This window comes from Mobula hypostoma, chromosome 24 (genome assembly GCF_963921235.1).
Source record: "Mobula hypostoma chromosome 24, sMobHyp1.1, whole genome shotgun sequence".
Lineage (NCBI taxonomy): Eukaryota > Metazoa > Chordata > Chondrichthyes > Myliobatiformes > Myliobatidae > Mobula > Mobula hypostoma.
Genome location: NC_086120.1, coordinates 47457002 through 47475784, shown reverse-complemented (window position 1 = coordinate 47475784; position 18783 = coordinate 47457002). Strand labels below are relative to the sequence as shown.

Genomic DNA, 18783 nt, shown 5'->3' with positions numbered 1-18783 from the left:
TGGCTATTGCTCACGATTGCACTTAGTAAAGAAAAACAAAGTCGCAGTGGGCAAGTCTCTGGCACTGTGTCTGCCTCTGTGATTTAAAAGGGAAGGGGAAAGAGGCACGCTGTGGCGAAAGGGGATCGGACAGGAGGTTCTGTGAGCGAGAACGGGATTCCTGGATGGTATGTTGTCTCCAAGGTGCCAGGGTCTGGGATATTTCGGATTGAGTCCTCAGCATTCTTAAGTGGAAAGGTGAGGAGCCAGAGGTTGTGGTCCAATGATATGGATAAGACAAATGATTAGGGCAGGACCTCCAGTTCTGTGATCTCAGGATTGCTACCCGTGCCACATACCAGTGAAGCCAGAACTAAGAAGATTGTACAGTTTAATATGTGGCCAAGGAGTTGGTGTAGGAGGGAAGGCATAAGATTTTTGGATCATTGGGCCCTCTCCCAGGGAAGGTGGAACCTGTACAGAAGGGATGGTTTGCACCTGAGCTTGAGGGGATTAATATCCTAGCAGTAAGGTTTGTTAATGCTGCATGGTGGGGCTTAAATTAGAGTTGCAGGAGATGGGAACTAGAATACCAGAACGGTTAGTGGGGAGATTGTGGAGGCAGATGTTGGTAAGACCTCAGGCAAAATTAGGAATCCAAAGGTTGAGCATTGTGCAACTATTGTCTTGAGCTGTATGTATTTCAATTCAAGAAGTATTGTAGGAAAGGTGGATAATAGTGTTGAAGATGAAGTAGCTGGTTTACAAACAGAGGCAATGACGAGAGTCTGTTGATAGGGCAAAATTGCAGTCAACAGGATGATTTGCAACGTAAAAGGTGGACAGAATCAAAAAGGGTGAATACAGGACTGAAGGTGTTGTATTTGAATGCGTGCAGTATACAGAATAAGGTAGATGATCTCTTAGCACAGCTACGGATTGGCATGTGTGATGTGGGCATCACTGATTCATAGCTGAAAGAAGATTATTGCTGGGAGCTTAATGTCCAAGGGTACACATTGTATCAAAAGGACAAGCAGGAAGGCAGAGTGGTGGCGTTGCTCTGCTGATAAAAAATGAAAACAGATCATTAGAAAGAGGTGACTTTACCTCATAGGCCTGATTTTATTCTCACAAGTCAATGAATATGTTGTAAAAAAAAAAGATCACTCCCTACTATGTACATAGTTTTCTTCTTTCGCTTGTTCTTTCTTTCCTCTCCTTTCTGTAAATGTATACCTCAGATAAATATTATGTGGAGATTTGTGACAAATATGATTATATGATATATATGTACAGAATCTGAAATACATCTTATGGAAATGTTTGGTGATGAAATTTAATTAAAAAAAATTACAAAAAAAAAGAGGTGACCTTTATCAAAGACTACTGGAGTGAGATACACAATGCCCTACAAGACATTTTAAAATGTGAAATACCCTTAGAAAGTAAGACCATATATTTTGGGTATGTACCTCAAGAATGGTTGAAAAGAGAAAAATATTTAATGAATATACTGCTGGTGGCTGGTAAATAAAACCCTTACCAGGAAATGGTTATCACAGGAGAGCCCACCTTTAAATGCATGAATGGAAATTACAATGGACATTTACAAAATGGAAATGACAACAGCATCTGTTAATCATAAGCTGGAACAATTTGATTCATACTGTGGTAAAATGGAACATCTCATAGGCCTGATTTTATTCTCACAAATCAATGAACATGTTGTAAAAAAGATCGCTCCCTACTTGTACATAGTTTTCTCCTTTTGTTTGTTCTTTTCTCTCTTTTCTATAGGTGTATACCTCAGATAAATATTATGTGGAGATTTGTAGCAAATATGATTATATGATATATATGTACAATATCTGAAATACATCTTGTGGAAATGTTTGATGAACATCAATAAAAAATAAATCACAAAAAAAAAGAATGAGGTGACTTGGGGTCGGAGGGTGTTGAATCATTGTGAATAGAGCTAAGGAACTTCGAGGGTAAAAGGACCTTGATGGGAGCTGTATTCAGACCCCAAAACAGTAGTAAGGATGTGCCCTACAAATTACAACGGGAGATAGAAAATTCACCTCTGTTGAATCAGATGTACATTTTCACTCATTATTTCCATTGATTGAACTCTTGAAAATCGGAGTGAGCTCTCTGGAAAATCATGGCTGCAAATGACAAAAAAAACTTTGATTCTTTGATGTACTGTTACAAGTCTCTTTACATTAACACTGTGTCTCTCTCTGTTCATGATTCATTAATTATTTCTCATCTATAAATACAACACTTAAAAACAAACAATTCTTGCTAAAGAAGTGATTTGAAGTAATTTTCAAAGTTTGAGATTCTGCTGAACGCTTAATAAGCTAATACTGCAATCTTCTGATGTACTTAAAATGCCATTTAACTTTTTTGCATACTAAGACTACTGTTTCTAACTTGCCTTCAGGTGCTGCTGAAAAGAGTTCTAAACATGGAGCTGAAGATCGGACACAAAATATTATTATGGTTCTAAAGGACCGAATGAAAATAAGAGAGAGAAATAAGCCAGAAATCTTTGAACTTATCCAAGAGGTGTTTGCACTTGCTAAATCAGTACATGTGCAGCAGATGAAGGCAGTGAAACAAAGTGTACTGGATGGTACATCAAAATGGTCAGCAAAAATCAGCATCACTGGTAGGCCCTTTCAACTTTGTTGAAGGAAGCATATTGACTCTCTTAATTTCCACTCAGAGTTAGCATAAGTTATTTTTGAGTGGTCTCCAATACTCTATTGGTACTAAATGCCCTTTGAAGTTATAGTTTTACAACAGAGGCAGTATATTGAAGATTTAGTAGGTTCTTTGCTAAAAATTGCAACATGGAAAATGTTTACCTCCTCTTTATGTTTTAATTTTGCCTCCTTGGTGTTTCTGAATTCATTTTGTTTTCCATCTTGGTTATACAACAATTCCTCAGACATCAGTAAAATGGAGGGTCTTCGGCTGAGTGGATACAGGACTAAATGAAAATTTTCCCTTGTGCCTATTACATTATTTTGGTAGCCCAATGTCCCTCTTTAATTCTACATTACCAAATTTTGCTGAGACTGCTTAAATTGTTTCCAAGCTATCATGGACTGAATGGAAAATAATTCAGGTGTATTGTTAACAATTACCTTGCTTCACTGTGTCTTAGCAGATAATGCTAACTATTCCTGACAAAGTTACAAAAACTTTTGTTTCATAATTCTAATAGGATTGCATTGGCTGGATTCTGCTTAATATACCCTCAGTTATTTTCAGTGCTAGAGCAGTTATTTTCAGTGCTAGAGTCCACATGATACTCAACTTTGAGAATTATATCTTAGCATTTCAGAATCAGGTTTAATATCACTGGCATATGTAATGAAATTTGTTATTCTACAGCAGAAATGCATTGCAATATATTATAATAAAACAACTATAAATTACTATATATACATATATATATACAAAATTAAATTAAACAAGTAGTACAAAAAAGAGAAAAAAATTAGTGAAGTAGTGTACATGGGTTCATTGTCCTTTAGCAATTTGATGACAGAGAGGAAGAAGCTGATCCTAAAATGTTGAGTGTGTCTCTTCAGGTTCCTGTACCACCACCTTCATGGTAGCAATGAGAAGAGAACATGTTCTGGGTGATGGGGGTCCTTAATGACAGATGCCATCTTTGTAGAATCATAGCATAGGGATGATTCTGATGAAATCAGCACATTATCTTAAGGGTCTCAGCCCAAAACATTGACTATCCATTCATTTCCATTGATGCTGGCTAACTTGCGTTCCTCCAGCATTTGTGTGTGTTACATTATCTAAAGTCTGGCTTATGATACTTTACATCTATGAGTGCAATAGAGAAGAAATTAAATTGCCAGTGGTTCATTGGATTAGCAGTTTTCTAGTGCTAGGTAAAGGCCACATAAATATTTCTGTTATCTTCTGATTACAGGCTTGTAGAATATAGAGCATTGTAATGCCACACACCGATTGGATAATAGATGTCTGAGGCCACTTGCAAGTATTTATTGTTTCTAAGGGGTGGTCTTCTCTGGCTGGATCCCAGGTAAAACTGTCAGAACAGAATTTGATAGATTGAGGTTCAAGGTGGCACCTGACTTTTCTTCTGTTACTTGGAGAGCATTCTGTATGGTTGCATCACAGCCTGGTGTAGAGCCTCCAGTGCACAGGATTGAAAGAAGCTGAAGAGGGTGTAGACTCATCCAGTTACATCAGGGCACCATTGAGAACATCTTCATATGGTGGTGCCTCAAGAAGGCAACACCCATCATTAAAGACCCTCACTATCCTGGATGTGCCCTCTTCTCATTACTACCATCAGGGAGGAGGTACAGGGGCCTGAAGACTGTTTTAAGAACAGCTTCTTCCCTCTCTGTCATCAGATTTCTGAATGGTTCATGAATCCATGAACATTCCTCTTTATCTCTCTTTTGCACTATATACGTACTTCTGTAATTTCAGGTAGTTTTTGTGTTTTGTACTGTATTGCTGCCGCAAAACAAGTTTCATAACACACAGTTATGTCAGAGATCTTATACTTGATTCTGATTCTGAAAGTTGGTTTACAGCTATATACAACTTCAATAAGGCTGCAATGGGGTATTGTGTGCACTGCAGGAAGGATGTGGAAACTTTGGAGAGGGTGCAAAAGTTTACCAGAATGCCGCCTGGATTAGAGGTTATGTGTCCTAAGGAGAGATTGAACAGACTTGGGTTGTTTCCTCTGGAATGACAGAGGTTGAAGAGAGATCTAATGGAAGTGTATAAGACCATTTTCCAAGTTTAGAAATGTAAAGTACCGAAGGACATGAATTAAAAGTGAGAGAGGTTTTAAGGAGATGTGCATGGCAAGCTTTATTTTACACAGAGTGGTGGGTGCTTGGAACAGGCTGCAAGGATGTTGGAGAAAGCTGTTATGATAGAGGCATTTAAAATGCTGTAAGATAAATGAAAATGCAGTGAATAGAGGGATATTAATCATGCAGGCAGGAGCGTTATAGTTTAATTCAACAAAATGTTTGGTACAGACATTGTGGGCTGAGGGTCCTGATCCTGTATAGTACTCTCCTATGTTTTGTGTTCTAAGATATACTTGGCAGATTGGACACTGAGGCTATTTGGTGACTTTCCCTGAGTTGTCAATGCAAGAATACTGTCGCCAAGCTGTCTGCTTCCACTAATATCTCCATTACTCAAAGTTCTCACAGCTGTCATTCTTAGATTTACTGTAATAGCTCAACCATATTTCACTGTAACTTCTCCTCTCAATTACTGCTGTTCCCGTTCCTGTTTCCTCACCTGAAAAATCAGTCATTCCACCTCAGACTCTCAACACTTACAAACCTTCTTTCTTACTCTCAACATCAAAATCAACTTTGATATCACTGACATTCAGTGTGTCATGACATTGATCTTGCAGCAGCAGTACAGTGCAATATATCAAAGCTACTATAAATTAGAATAAGTGTGTGTGTATATGTATATTCATGTATACATGTGTGTATATGTGTGAATATATGTGTATGTGTGTGTGTCTATATATGTGTGTATGTGTGTGTGTGTGTATATATATATATATATATATATATATATATATATGTGTGTGTGTGTGTGTGTCTAGTTTATGATACTTCTTATATATTTTGTATATAGTGTGCATGCCGTGGGAGGGGTGTGGGACAGGAGCAGAGAAAGAGTGCAGGGGCGGGCCTGAGACACCAGGCAAGGTCATTTGATTCCAAACAATTGGTTTATTGATCATTACTTAATGTCTCAGGTTTATCATCTCCGCCCCCCGCCCCCCATCCTTTTTTTAAGCATTCTGTGTGAGTTGCTCTGGATCTGTACAATCTCTTAAGTAAAATTATTGAGGTAGTGTTCAGGGATTCATGGACCATTCAGAAATCTGATGGTGGAGGGGAAGAAGCTGTTCTTAAATCATTGAGTACGTATCGTCAGGCTCCTATACCTCCTCCACAATGATAGTAATAAGAAGTGAGCATGTCCTGGATGTTGAGGGTCTTTCATGATGAATGTTGCCATGTCACATGCCGGTGATAATAAAGCTGATTCTCATAAAGTTCTGTGCATTACCACTGTAGGAAGACGAAGGTGTTCTGACTATCATGGCAGGGAAATGTCATTCCTTGACAACTAGCAACAGCAAAAGAACTGCAGTGCATGATTTTATTCATCACTAGTTATCTACTTTCTGTATGAGTTCTACCTCAGCCTATATATTCTGCTTGATAATCTCATGTTGCTGTGGCCAAGTTCTTTTCTCTCCTTGTGCTCCTTCAATTTCATTTCAAATATTTGAACATGAGAAAGCCTCTTTAGTAACCTTCACAAAGGTTCCTTAATACTTGATCTCACTTATTTTGGGATATTGACTCCACAATTATTTCAGGAGCTAGGTCAGAGGAGGTGACTGTCTGGAGATAAATACATAGGAATCAAGGCACAAGGCTAGGATGCAATGACATGCAAGTCCTGCTTTGGAGGATGCAAGTGTTCACTTGCTAGCTGTCAAAGACAGCTGGTTACAAATATTTGTGAAGTGCTTGGCTCTAACATGTCTGAGTACAGAGTTTGGAGGGAGCATCCTTTCAAAGAGCCCAATATCCCGGAAAATGGTGGGCTTCAACATTACAGTAATTTGATACTTTCCTGCCCTTTAGACCTATTCTACCTCCTCACTCAGTGTCATGGAATCTCTCCTATTGGCCTTTACAGATGCAATAGAAACTCAGAGCTAATAAATCTGGCATTGACAGTCACTGTTAATGGGGCTCAGCAGAAATTGTGGTATATATGTCCTCAGTTTGCCAGTAGGTTGCCTCCCACGTTCCAAAACACAGGGTCAGTGGGGTATTTGGCGGCGTGAGCTTCTTGGGCCTGTTACTGTGCTGTAACTCAGTAAAAATTATATATACTGTACATAGTGATGCAATGCTGATGCTAAAGAATGATCTTGGGCCATGGGTTGCACACTAAGTGGTGATTTACCTACACTTCTGCCACTCCTTCCGTCAATAGCTTTCTGTACCATGCAATTGTCTGGCTATGGACAAATTCCACACCTTTTAAGGCTAAGAGCTACTTAAAATTATACACCACTGTCCTGAGGTAGCTCAACAGCCCTTTATCTCAAATTGAGAAGGAAAAAAAAACTCTGCCAGTGTTAAATAAATGGAAACATGGGATAGATATTAGAAAGCTGGTTTTCTTTTATAGTGTGTCAACATTTCTTTAAGAATTTTTGGGGGGACTTATCATTGGTATTTAACAGTTTATATTGATGAGGCAATGTCAAATTAGCATTAACAGAAAAGAATTGAATATTGCAGAAAGGGTAATTGGATTCTTAGAAATGGAAACAGTGACTTAGGTGAAATGTTCCTCGTCTTTGGAAGCTCTTGTGAATGTGAACTTTGTTTCCACTCCCTTTCCACTTCCCGCAGTATCCTTCTCATCATCTGTTGCCACTGTCACCACCACCAGATGGTAGCAATGTCTGGCCCTCTGATACAGCCAAGTTCTAGAGCATGTACCAGATCCTGACAGGTCCCGAACAAGTTCAGCTGGAAAATCAACTTTTTTTTTTATCAGTTTTCCCTATGTGGCACACTACCTCATTTACTTTTAGCATACGAATGCTTTTCTTATTTATCTAACTGGACACGAATTGGTTTGTAGCTGTATCTTTTGTTGTATTGTATATCAGTGTTCCCAAGATAGTAAAGGCATCCGTTAGTCTTGCGAGACCATGGATCTGCGCCTGGAAAGTCTTCACTCTCCAGGGCGCAGGCCTGGGCAAGGTTATATGGAAGACCAGCAGTTGCCCATGCTGCAAGTCTCCCCTCTCCACGACACCAATGTTGTCCAAGGGAAGGGCATTAGGACCCATACAGCTTGGCACCAGTGTCATCGCAGAGCAGTGTGTGATTAAGTGCCTTGCTCAAGGACACAACACGTTGCCTCGGCTGGGGCTCAAGCTCACAACCTTCAGGTCGCTAGTCCAATACCTTAACCACTTGGCCACATGCCCACAGATATTCCCAAGATAGTCTGAAAGTAATGTTTATTGTTTGGGGAGGAAATCTAAAAGTAGCCTATGTTATCTTTACAGAGCATCAGGGAAAAAATGAGAAACATTGCTTTAACTTGTTCGTGGCAACCTTTGCAGAGAGGCAAGTTAACAAACCAGATCACTTCCAAAGACCACTTGTAAGAAGAGGGAAAAGGAATGGGTAGCCCTGTGGCTGTTCCCTTCAGTACTGCTTTGGATACTGTTTGGGGGTGGGGTGGGGAAATGACCAACTGGGGGAAGACCGGGTTTCTGGCACTGACTCTGGAGCTCAGAAGGGGGGGGGGGAGTCAAGGACGTATCAGCTCAAGTCCATGACATTCTAAAGAGGCAGGGTGAACAGCCGGAAGTTGTGGTACATATTGGTACAGATGACATAGATAGAAAATGGGAGGAGGTCCTTTTAGAGAGAATATAGGGAGTTAGGTAGAAAGCTGAAAAGCAGAACCTCCAGGGTAATAACCTCTGGATTGCTGTCTCTGCCAATTGCCAGTGAGTGCAAGAATAGGATGATTTTGGAGTTGACTATGTGGCTAAAGAATTGGTGCATCTGGCAGGTTTTCAGATTTCTGGATCATTATGATCTCTTCTACGGAAGATATGGCCTGTATAAAAAGGCTGACAGTGTGGCTGGGGTGAAAATAAATGATATTGAAAGTTTAAGCAAATCCGCTGATAGAAAGGTTGTGAGTGGTGGTAAAAATCTTCTGAGGTGTATATATTTCAATGCTAGGTGTATTGCAGGGAAGGCGGATGAGTTGAGGGCATGGATTGACACGTGGAATTATGATGTTGTAGCAATTAGTGAAACTTGGCTACAGGAGGGGCAGGACTGGCAGCTTAATATTCCAGGGTTCCTATGTTTCAGATGTGATCGAGGCAGAGGAATGAAAGGTGGGGGAGTAGCATTGCTTGTTAGGGAAAATATTACAACAGTGCTCAGGCAGGACAGATTAGAGGGCTTGTCTACTGAGTCCTTATGGGTGGAGCTGAGAAACAGGAAAGGTATGGCCACATTAGTGGGATTGTATTACAGACCACCCAATAGTCAACGAGACTTGGAAGAGCAAATCTGCAGAGAGATAGCAGACAACTGCAGGAAACGTAAAGTTGTGGTGGTAGGGGATTTTAATTTTCCATACATTGATTGGGACTCCCATACTGTTAGGGGTCTAGATGGTTTCGAGTTTGTAAAATGTGTTCAGGAAAGTTTTCTAAATCAGTATATAGAGGGACCAACTAGAGGGGATGCAATATTGGATCTCCTGTTAGGAAACGAATTAGGGCAAGTGACGGAAGTCTGTGTAGGGGAGCACTTTGGTTCCAGTGATCATAACGCCATTAGTTTCAATTTGATCATGGACAAGGATAGATCTGGTCCTAGGGTTGAGGTTCTGAACTGGAAGAAGGCCAAATTTGAAGAAATGAGAAAGGATCTAAAAAGCGTGGATTGGGACAGGTTGTTCTCTGGCAAAGATGTGATTGGTAGGTGGGAAGCCTTCAAAGGGGAAATTTTGAGAGTGCAGAGTTTGTATGTTCCTGTCAGGATTAAAGGCAAATTGAATAGGAATAAGGAACCTTGGTTCTCAAGGGATATTGCAACTCTGATAAAGAAGAAGAGGGAGTTGTATGAAATGTATAGGAAACAGAGGGTAAATCAGGTGCTTGAGGAGTATAAGAAGTGCAAGAAAATACTTAAGAAAGAAATCAGGAGGGCAAAAAGAAGACATGAGGTTGCCTTGGCAGTCAAAGTGAAGGATAATCCAAAGAGCTTTTACAAGTATATTAAGAGCAAAAGGATTGTAAGGGATAAAATTGGTCCTCTTGAAGATCAGAGTGGTCGGCTTTGTGTGGAACCAAAGGAAATGGGGGAGATCTTAAATAGGTTTTTTGCGTCTGTATTTACTAAGGAAGCTGGCATGAAATCTTTGGAATTGAGGGAATCAAGTAGTGAGACCATGGCAACTGTACAGATTGAAAAGGAGGAGGTGCTTGCTGTCTTGAGGAAAATTAAAGTGGATAAATCCCCGGGACCTGACAGGGTGTTCCCTCGGACCTTGAAGGAGACTAGTGTTGAAATTGCGGGGGCCCTGGCAGAAATATTTAAAATGTCGCTGTCTACGGGTGAAGTGCCGGAGGATTGGAGAGTGGCTCATGTTGTTCCGTTGTTTAAAAAAGGATCGAAAAGTAATCCGGGAAATTATAGGCTGGTGAGTTTAATGTCAGTAGTAGGTAAGTTATTGGAGGGAGTACTGAGAGACAGAATCTACAAGCATTTGGATAGACAGGGGCTTATTAGGGAGAGTCAACATGGCTTTGTGCGTGGTAGGTCATGTTTGACCAATCTGTTGGAGTTTTTCGAGGAGGTTACCAGGAAAGTGGATGAAGGGAAGGCAGTGGATATTGTCTACATGGACTTCAGTAAGGCCTTTGACAAGGTCCCGCATGGGAGGTTAGTTAGGAAAATTCAGTCGCTAGGTATACATGGAGAGGTGGTAAATTGGATTGGACATTGGCTTGATGGAAGAAGCCAGAGAGTGGTGGTAGAAAATTGCTTCTCTGAGTGGAGGTCTGTGACTAGTGGTGTGCCACAGGGATCAGTGCTGGGTCCATTGTTATTTGTCATCTATATCAATGATCTGGATGATAATGTGGTAAATTGGATCAGCAAGTTTGCTGATGATACAAAGATTGGAGGTGTAGTAGACAGTGAGGAAGGTTTTCAGAGCCTGCAGGGGGACTTGGACCAGCTGGAAAAATGGGCTGAAAAATGGCAGATGGAGTTTAATACTGATAAGTGTGAGGTATTGCACGTTGGAAGGACAAACCAACGTAGAACGTACAGGGTTAATGGTAAGGCACTGAGGAGTGCAGTGGAACAGAGGGATCTGGGAATACAGATACAAAACTCCCTAAAAGTGTCGTCACAGGTAGATAGGGTCGTAAAGAGAGCTTTTGGTACATTGGCCTTTATTAATCGAAGTATTGAGTATAAGAGCTGGAATGTTATGATGAGGTTGTATAAGGCATTGGTGAGGCCGAATCTGGAGTATTGTGTTCAGTTTTGGTCACCAAATTACAGGAAGGATATAAATAAGGTTGAATGAGTGCAGAGAAGGTTTACAAGGATGTTGCCGGGACTTGAGAAACTCAGTTACAGAGAAAGGTTGAATAGGTTAGGACTTTATTCCCTGGAGCGTAGAAGAATGAGGGGAGATTTGATAGAGGTATATAAAATTATGATGGGTATAGATAGAATGAATGCAAGCAGGCTTTTTCCACTGAGGCAAGGGGAGAAAAAAACCGGAGGACATGGGTTAAGGGTGAGGGGGGAAAAGTTTAAAGGGAACATTGGGGGGGCTTCTTCACACAGAGAGTGGTGGGAGTATGGAATGAGCTGCCAGATGAGGTGGTAAATGCAGGTTCTTTTTTAACATTTAAGAATAAATTGGACAGATACATGGATGGGAGGTGTATGGAGGGATATGGTCTGTGTGCAGGTCAGTGGGACTAGGCAGAAAATGGTTCGGCACAGCCAAGAAGGGCCAAAGGGGCTGTTTCTGTGCTGTAGTTTCTATGGTTCTGTGGTTCTATAAGGCATTGGTCAGACTGCACTTGGAGTATTGTGAGCCGTTCTGGGCCCCTTATTGAAGAAAATATGTGCTGGCATTAGAGAGAATCCAGAAGAGGTTCATGAGAGTGATCCCAGGAATGAAAGAATATGAGGAGCTTTTGATTACTCAAGGCTTGAACTCATTGGTTTTAGAAGAATGAAGGTTGGAACCTATTGAATTTTGAAAGGTCTGGATAGAGTGGATGTGGAGAGGATGTTTCCTATAGTAGTGGAGTCTAGGACCAGAGGGCATAGCCTCAGAACTAAGGGATGTCCATTAAGAATGGAAATGAGGAGCAATTTCTTTAACTAGATGGTTGAAAATTTGTGGAATTCTTTGCCATAGGTGGTTGTGCAGGCCAGGTCATTGGTATATTTAAGGTGGAGGCTAATAGGTTCTTGATAAACCAAAGAGTCAAAGCTTGAGGGAATATTTAGAATAATTCCATTTATTAATTAGTGGCGGCATATAATCGTAGAATAAATCAGATGGGGAGAAGGCAGGATAATGAGGTTGAGAGGGATAATAGATCAGCCATGAATGAATGGCAGAGCAGACCCAATGGTCCAAATGACCTAATTCTGCTCCTAGTTCTAGTGAGAAAACATAAGCACAAGAGATTCTGTAGATGCAGGAAAGCTTAAGCAGCACACACAAAGTGCTGAAGGAACTCAGCTTGTCAGGCACCATTTATGGAGGGGAATAAACAGTAAGGGTGTGTGCCTGAAATTTCCTCCAGCATTTTGTGTGCTTTGTAAGAGATGGGTTTTAATTTGACCCAATATAACCAGACACTGACATTTTTAAACAGGGATAGAGACACAAGTGTTATAATTCCCACTGCTATCCCACTGGTTTCTCCTTCTGATCCTCAAGTTCATTGTGGATCTGGATGTGGATCTGAATTTTAGTCCAAAACATTGGCTCTACCATAGACTCTGGATATCACTTTCCTGGCCCTGGCCAGTGAAGGTGGGAATTGTGATTAAGACTGACCCATCTCAAGATCTGATCTTTTCTGTAATTGTACTCCACAGCTTTAGATTAATAAATGGAATTATACTGAATATTCCCTCTAGCCCAGTGTTTCCCAATCTTTTTAAGCCCAATACTTCCCTAAAGCACTTTTGTACTTGCCAACACCCCCCCCCCCAAAGCACCTTCATACTTGCCAGCACCCCTCTTAGACAAAATATACTTTCTGGCGCCCCCGTAGTGTAAGAACATCTCTACCATATGTTAACATGAGAAAAATGATTCTGCTTTAAATTTTTATTTGTCTTTAAACCTAGCTTACACAGTACTTGTGCGCACGATATTGGTGCCTCGATATCAATGTGATCCTTGAACTTGATGGTCTTTAGCAAGAGCTGAAATATCTTGTTCAAGTTTTGACAGCAAAAGCCTTAAGTCCCTATGCGTAACAATGTCCAAGCAGTCTCTGATTTTTGTGAGTATGTGGTTCACTGCACAGAAGCCTCTTTCAACAAGGTAGGTGGATGAAAATGAAATGACGAGCAGTTTGGCTCTTCTCCAAAGACCAAGAAACTTTGTATGACAGTGTAGCCACATACCACAAAAGCCGACACTTTTGAAAGGCATTTTTGATGCTTTATCTTTCGAATTTCAATAATTTTTTTCTTGTAATCTCCTTCCTTGTTCTTTCAGTTTGCAAAGAAATGCGTTAGTTACCCAGTCTGGATTGTTCAGATCCTTGAATTGATTCTGAAAATCCTCCTTCAGTGACTGCAGGAGTAAGCAGTACCCTTGCAAATCACCGTCTCTGAAAAAGAGGGCCATATTTCCATGCAGGGAAACTGTGAGAACGTTCTCCCAATGCTCTTCACATTTCTTGTTCAAGAAGCTGATGGTCACAACAGATATGATCGACTGGCTCTTCTGAACAACGGGAAGACGGCATTGACCTACAATATGCTGCCTTTTCTACACTGAGAACCCTTGCTTATATGATCCATGGGAGGCTCATTTATTACACTGCCGCTACCTTGGAAATGGCGCTGGAGGTGAGGGAGAAGGCCCAGCATCCTGGTGAGGTTGAGACGGCGTGCTAATCAGCCACCGCTCCCTAGCATACTCCTGGCTAATGTTCAGTCCCTAAACAACAGGCTGTGTGAATTGAAAGCCAGAATCTCCTATCAGCGGCAAACAATAGAATGTAACGTTTTGTGCTTCGTGGAGTCTTGGTTGACGGAGGAGATACTAGATCATAGCATCGAGCCCTCAGGGTTCTCCCTATTCTGGAAAGACAGGTCTAAAAACCTCTCTGGGAAGAGTAAAGGAGGTGGTGTATGGTTCGTGATCAATAATGCTTGGTGCCACCCCTGAAATGTGCATGCCTTCAAATTCCTTTTTCCCCGGATTTGGAGTACCTTATGCTGCTGTGTAGACCTTTTGGCTGCCTAGAGAGTTCACGGCTGTTATTATCACAGCTGTGTATATTCCGCCACTAAACCCTCTCATATATGGTGCTCCATCTGTTGCACAAGAAATCATGTATCTAATCAGAATACTTTATCTGCGATGTACATTTTGAGCTCGTCATAGGTTGATTCTCTATTAATATTTGTTTTTAATTTTTTACAAAAGAGAATCTCTTCATAAACTTTTCCATTTTTGATAAACCATACATATGTTGTTGTCTGTCACAGTTGACACATCCAGTTGTATCTCAGATTCTGGTTTTGTAGCTGTGCATAGTTGATACTCAATGTCTTCGCTCATTTCATCAATACGAAGACCAACAGATTTATTACTCAGAGGAATTGATTTTAAAATACTGGTATTCATTTCAGAACAGTGGTGAACACTTCTGATACAGCAAGCACCATTAATCTTTCACTGCTTGTATGAGATTTTTCACACTTTGCTATCATTTTGGACATGTTATAACAGTGATTCCCATAGGGGGCAGTTACATGCCCTATGGGGACATTAGGGGAAATAGAAGTCATTGGGCGTTCAAGATTCTTGGGGGGGGGCGGGGCTGGGACGACGCCATAACTTGAAGTACGAGACCAACCGTTAGTAGAGCTGGCACTTCCAAAAAAAATGATGAGGTACTGGAACGCAGGAAGAATTATAACTCTGCAGACCATAGCACTCATCATCACAATGTGTCTGAAACTTGGCAATCTAATCCGACCTTACCAACTAAACAGATGTTATTGGGGATGCATTAATTAACAACCGGGTGCCCTTGACTCATGGTACGGAGCAAGTTCATGCAATTTAACTGTTGGTAAGTCAAGTACACCCTCTCAACTTTCTCTACAGATCTACAGAAAACGGGTCGCGCAACAATACAGCGCTGGCTGGAACCAAACGATGAAATAGAGCCAAGCAGTGAACCTGCCAAACCCGAGGATTCCTCTTGAGGTGTCGAAAGCAACCTCAGCTTCATATGTGTGGTCAAGAACCATCTTTGGAGATTGAGACCTTACGTGATTGGTCAATAGAATAAAGTTAGTTTGCCGAACAATGATGGATAAGTATATACAGCACAATCTCTGATTCTGAAGCCTTGAATTCTAACCCTTCTTAAAAACAAGAACTACAGAAAGTGCGTCAGTACAAGTTACATACCTGGAGTATGGTTTTATTCCATTCCTGTCAGATCAGTGTTACATACCCCGTAACTGGGTTGCCAACCCAGAAGAAATGGACCACTTAGTTGGAGTCTGGATTACTGGAACTAAGAAAGTTTTATTAAAGAAATAGGTGACACAGTACTCTAATCGTAAGGATATAAATGCAACAGGTAAGCAATGATAAAACACACATGTACACAGAACTAGGATAATAGGAATCAATCAAGCTCTATCGCAGTCTAGGGGCAAAATGATCAGTCTCAAGTGACGCAGAGTTCAGTTCAGCTGAGTACAGTTCGCAGTAATCACTGTTGTGCCGTTAGAGAGAGAGAGAGATAATATGCAAATTCTGGTTCACACAGACCTTCGTTCTTCTCAGTTAGCTTTCGGGCGAACCCTTTTCTGCCTTCTGTGGTCACCGACTGTGACCCCTCCGTTCCGGATACGACCGTTCTTCCGCGGTGAACCCGGCACCCAGGCAAGGGTGGACACACACACCAGGTTCCCACCGATCGTACCTTTTTCACCCTGTGCGTCTATGGTCGGTCCCGCAACCAGACCTCCAAACTCCTACCAACTTGTGGGGGCACACGGCTTTTCCAGGGTCTCGTTATCTCGTAGTGTGTGTCGTGCCTTAGTGAACCTGTTCCTTTTATCCCCCTGCTGGGGTATCGCCTGTCCATCAAACTTCAAACAGTTCAGGTTCAAAGCAACCGGTCTGTCAATACTCGGAACTGTGTCTCTTTTCGTTAATCTCTCTTCTCTCTCATTAACATTTTGAACGCTTCTCTCTTTGTCTCTCTTATCTCTCTCATCAGCATCAATCTTCTGATAACTTGGTTTTTCGTCACATCAGCGACACGTTATGTGTTTTATTTGTAATACTGTACTGTCTAATGAAGCCATGAAACCATCAAGATTGTAAGAACAATTCCATAAAAGACATCCTGAAAAGGCTAATTATAGTATTACTCAGTTCCGGAAGATGAAAGAAGCATTTGAAAAGCATTGCACGCTCTAGTCATTTGTTAAGAAAGCTAAAAATGACCTTGACAGTGGTTTTATTGAGACTACTGTATTACAGGTTAAGGTGCTGCTACCACCCCCCCCCCATGTATCTAGAACGACTTCTATTTCCCCTAATGTCCTCTTAGGACATGTAATTGCCCCCTGGGGGCGGGGGCGGTATCACCCCTGCTGGGAATCACTATCCTACCTTTAAATTAGATTCAAAATTCTTCGTCTACTGAAGAAGTATGGAATCTGTGACAGAGTGTAATTATGTAAATATTCAAAGCTATTCACTATTCACTTGTTTATCTTAATAAACAAGTCAACTAGTTAAGCAGTAAAGCCCATAGTGAAGTAACTCGGCAGGTCAGGCAGCAAGTTGTTCGAGGTTTCCAGCACCTGCAGAATCTCTTGTGTTTCCACTTAGACCATGAGACCTAGAGTGGAATTAGGTCATTTGGCTCATCGAGCCTTCTCCACCATTCCACCATGGCTGATTTATTATCCCTCTCAACCCCATTCTCTTGCCTTCTCCTGTAACCTTTGATGCCCTGATTAATCAAGAGCTTATCAAACTTTACTGCACAACTCATTTAATTGTTTATGAAGCAATAATTCATCCCATAGCTGATTAGACCCATTACCTAATAACTCTTTTACACTGTAGTTAATAGTTCGACATCAAGATTTGGGCAAATTGATCCAGCAATAATTAATTACATTATTGATTCTGCACTGTGAACAGAATAAAGTTGGACTTGAGTTCAGAAAATGGGAGAACTGTCATTCAAGCAAGCGGCTTCATAACCACAATTTTACAGCTGCTGCATTGTTATGAAATGAAAATTGAGAATGATTCTGTTAATGAGTAGATGGGGTCCAAAATTCAATACTTTAATAAAAATGACAAATGTGATTAAATTCTGTTAGTGCAGTTTCTCTTATCCTCGGACTTCACATGGTATTTACCATGAATCTTGTGAGTATGCTACGTTGGAGCTAGAATGTCAGGCAACACATGCTGCTCCCTGCAGTTCCTTAATTGTGTTGCTTGTTCGTACAATGACCAACTTCGCTGCATGCTTCAATGTACATGTGATAAATAAATGAATCTGAATCTGCACTGCAGAGAATGGCAGATGACATCCATTATTGTAATTTTATTCCAAGATAAAAATGTTGCATATTCTTAAGGCACCTTGAACAGCCAAGAAGGACACTGTTAGGTCTTTCTCGAACATTCGATATTAGATTAGATTAGTCCTTGTTTATTGTCATTTAGAAATGCATGCATTAAGAAATGGTACAGTGTTCCTCCAGAGTGATATCATTAAAAAAAACAAGACAAACCAAAGACTAACACTGACAAGACCTCATAATTATAACATATAGTTACAGCAGTGCAAAGCAATACCATAATTTGATAAAGAGCAGACCATGGGCACAGTAAAAAAAAGTCTCAAAGTTCCAGTTGACTCCCGATAGTCCCGATAACAGGCGGCAAAAGGGAGAAACTCTCCCTGCCATAAACCTCCAGGCATCGACAACTGCAGATGCATTGGAAGCACCTGACCACAGCTGACTCTGAGTCTGTCCGAAAACTTCGAGCTTCCGACCAGCCCCTCCGATACAGCCTCCCAAGCACCATCCTCTGCCGAGTGCTTTGACCCCAGCCCCAGCTGCCAAGCAACAAGCGAAGCCGAGGACTCGGGGCCTTCTCCTCCGGAGATTCTGAATCACACAGTAGCAGCGGCAGCGAAGAAGGCATTTCAGAAGTTTCTCCAGATGTTCCTCCGTGCTCTCACGTCTGTCTCCATCAAATCAGGATTGTGCACGGCACCCTACTTGACAGATAACAGATATCATTCACCGGAGTGGTGATCTCTCAACTAAGCATTGACATTGAGTTGGACAAAAGTTGGAATGCAGCAGACATTGGTAGTAGAGAAAATATAGATTGTTGTGTGAGGGATGTAATGACAGGGTTACTCCCAGGTGCTAAGGTCAGGGATGTCCATGACATTCTAAGCCAGACGTGTTTGTATGTATTGGAACCAATGACATAAGAGAGAAGGCCCCAAGGAGAGAATTTAGCGAGCTAGGTAGAAAGCTGAAAAACAGGAGCCCCAGCGTAACAATCTCGGGATTGCTGCTTGTGCCACATGCCAGTGAGGATAAGAATAGAATGATTTGGCAGATGAATATGTGGCTGAGGAACTAATGCAGGGGACAGGGTTTCAGATTTCTGGATCACTGGGATCTCTTCTAGGGAAGGTTTGACCTGTGCAAGAGAGACAGGCTTTGCTTAAACCCGAAGGGGATCAATATCCTTGCAGTCAGGTTTGCTAGAACTGTTGGGATGAGTTTAATCTAATTTAGTAGGGGATTATTATGATTATGAAGACACGTAGTCCTCTTTTATTGTCATTTAGTAATG

The 18783-nt window shown here is 41.2% G+C and overlaps 1 protein-coding gene across 4 annotated transcripts in view; it reads left to right on the top strand.

The window, feature by feature from the left end:
- LOC134337269 (protein unc-13 homolog A) overlaps window positions 1-18783 on the top strand; it is a 298564-nt gene that overhangs the window by 156725 nt on the left and 123056 nt on the right. For all 4 annotated transcript variants that reach the window (XM_063032135.1, XM_063032134.1, XM_063032133.1 and 1 more), the window contains one exon: window positions 2435-2662. In XM_063032135.1, coding sequence (XP_062888205.1) covers window positions 2435-2662 — 228 coding nt within the window. The remainder of the gene's footprint in view (window positions 1-2434; window positions 2663-18783) is intronic.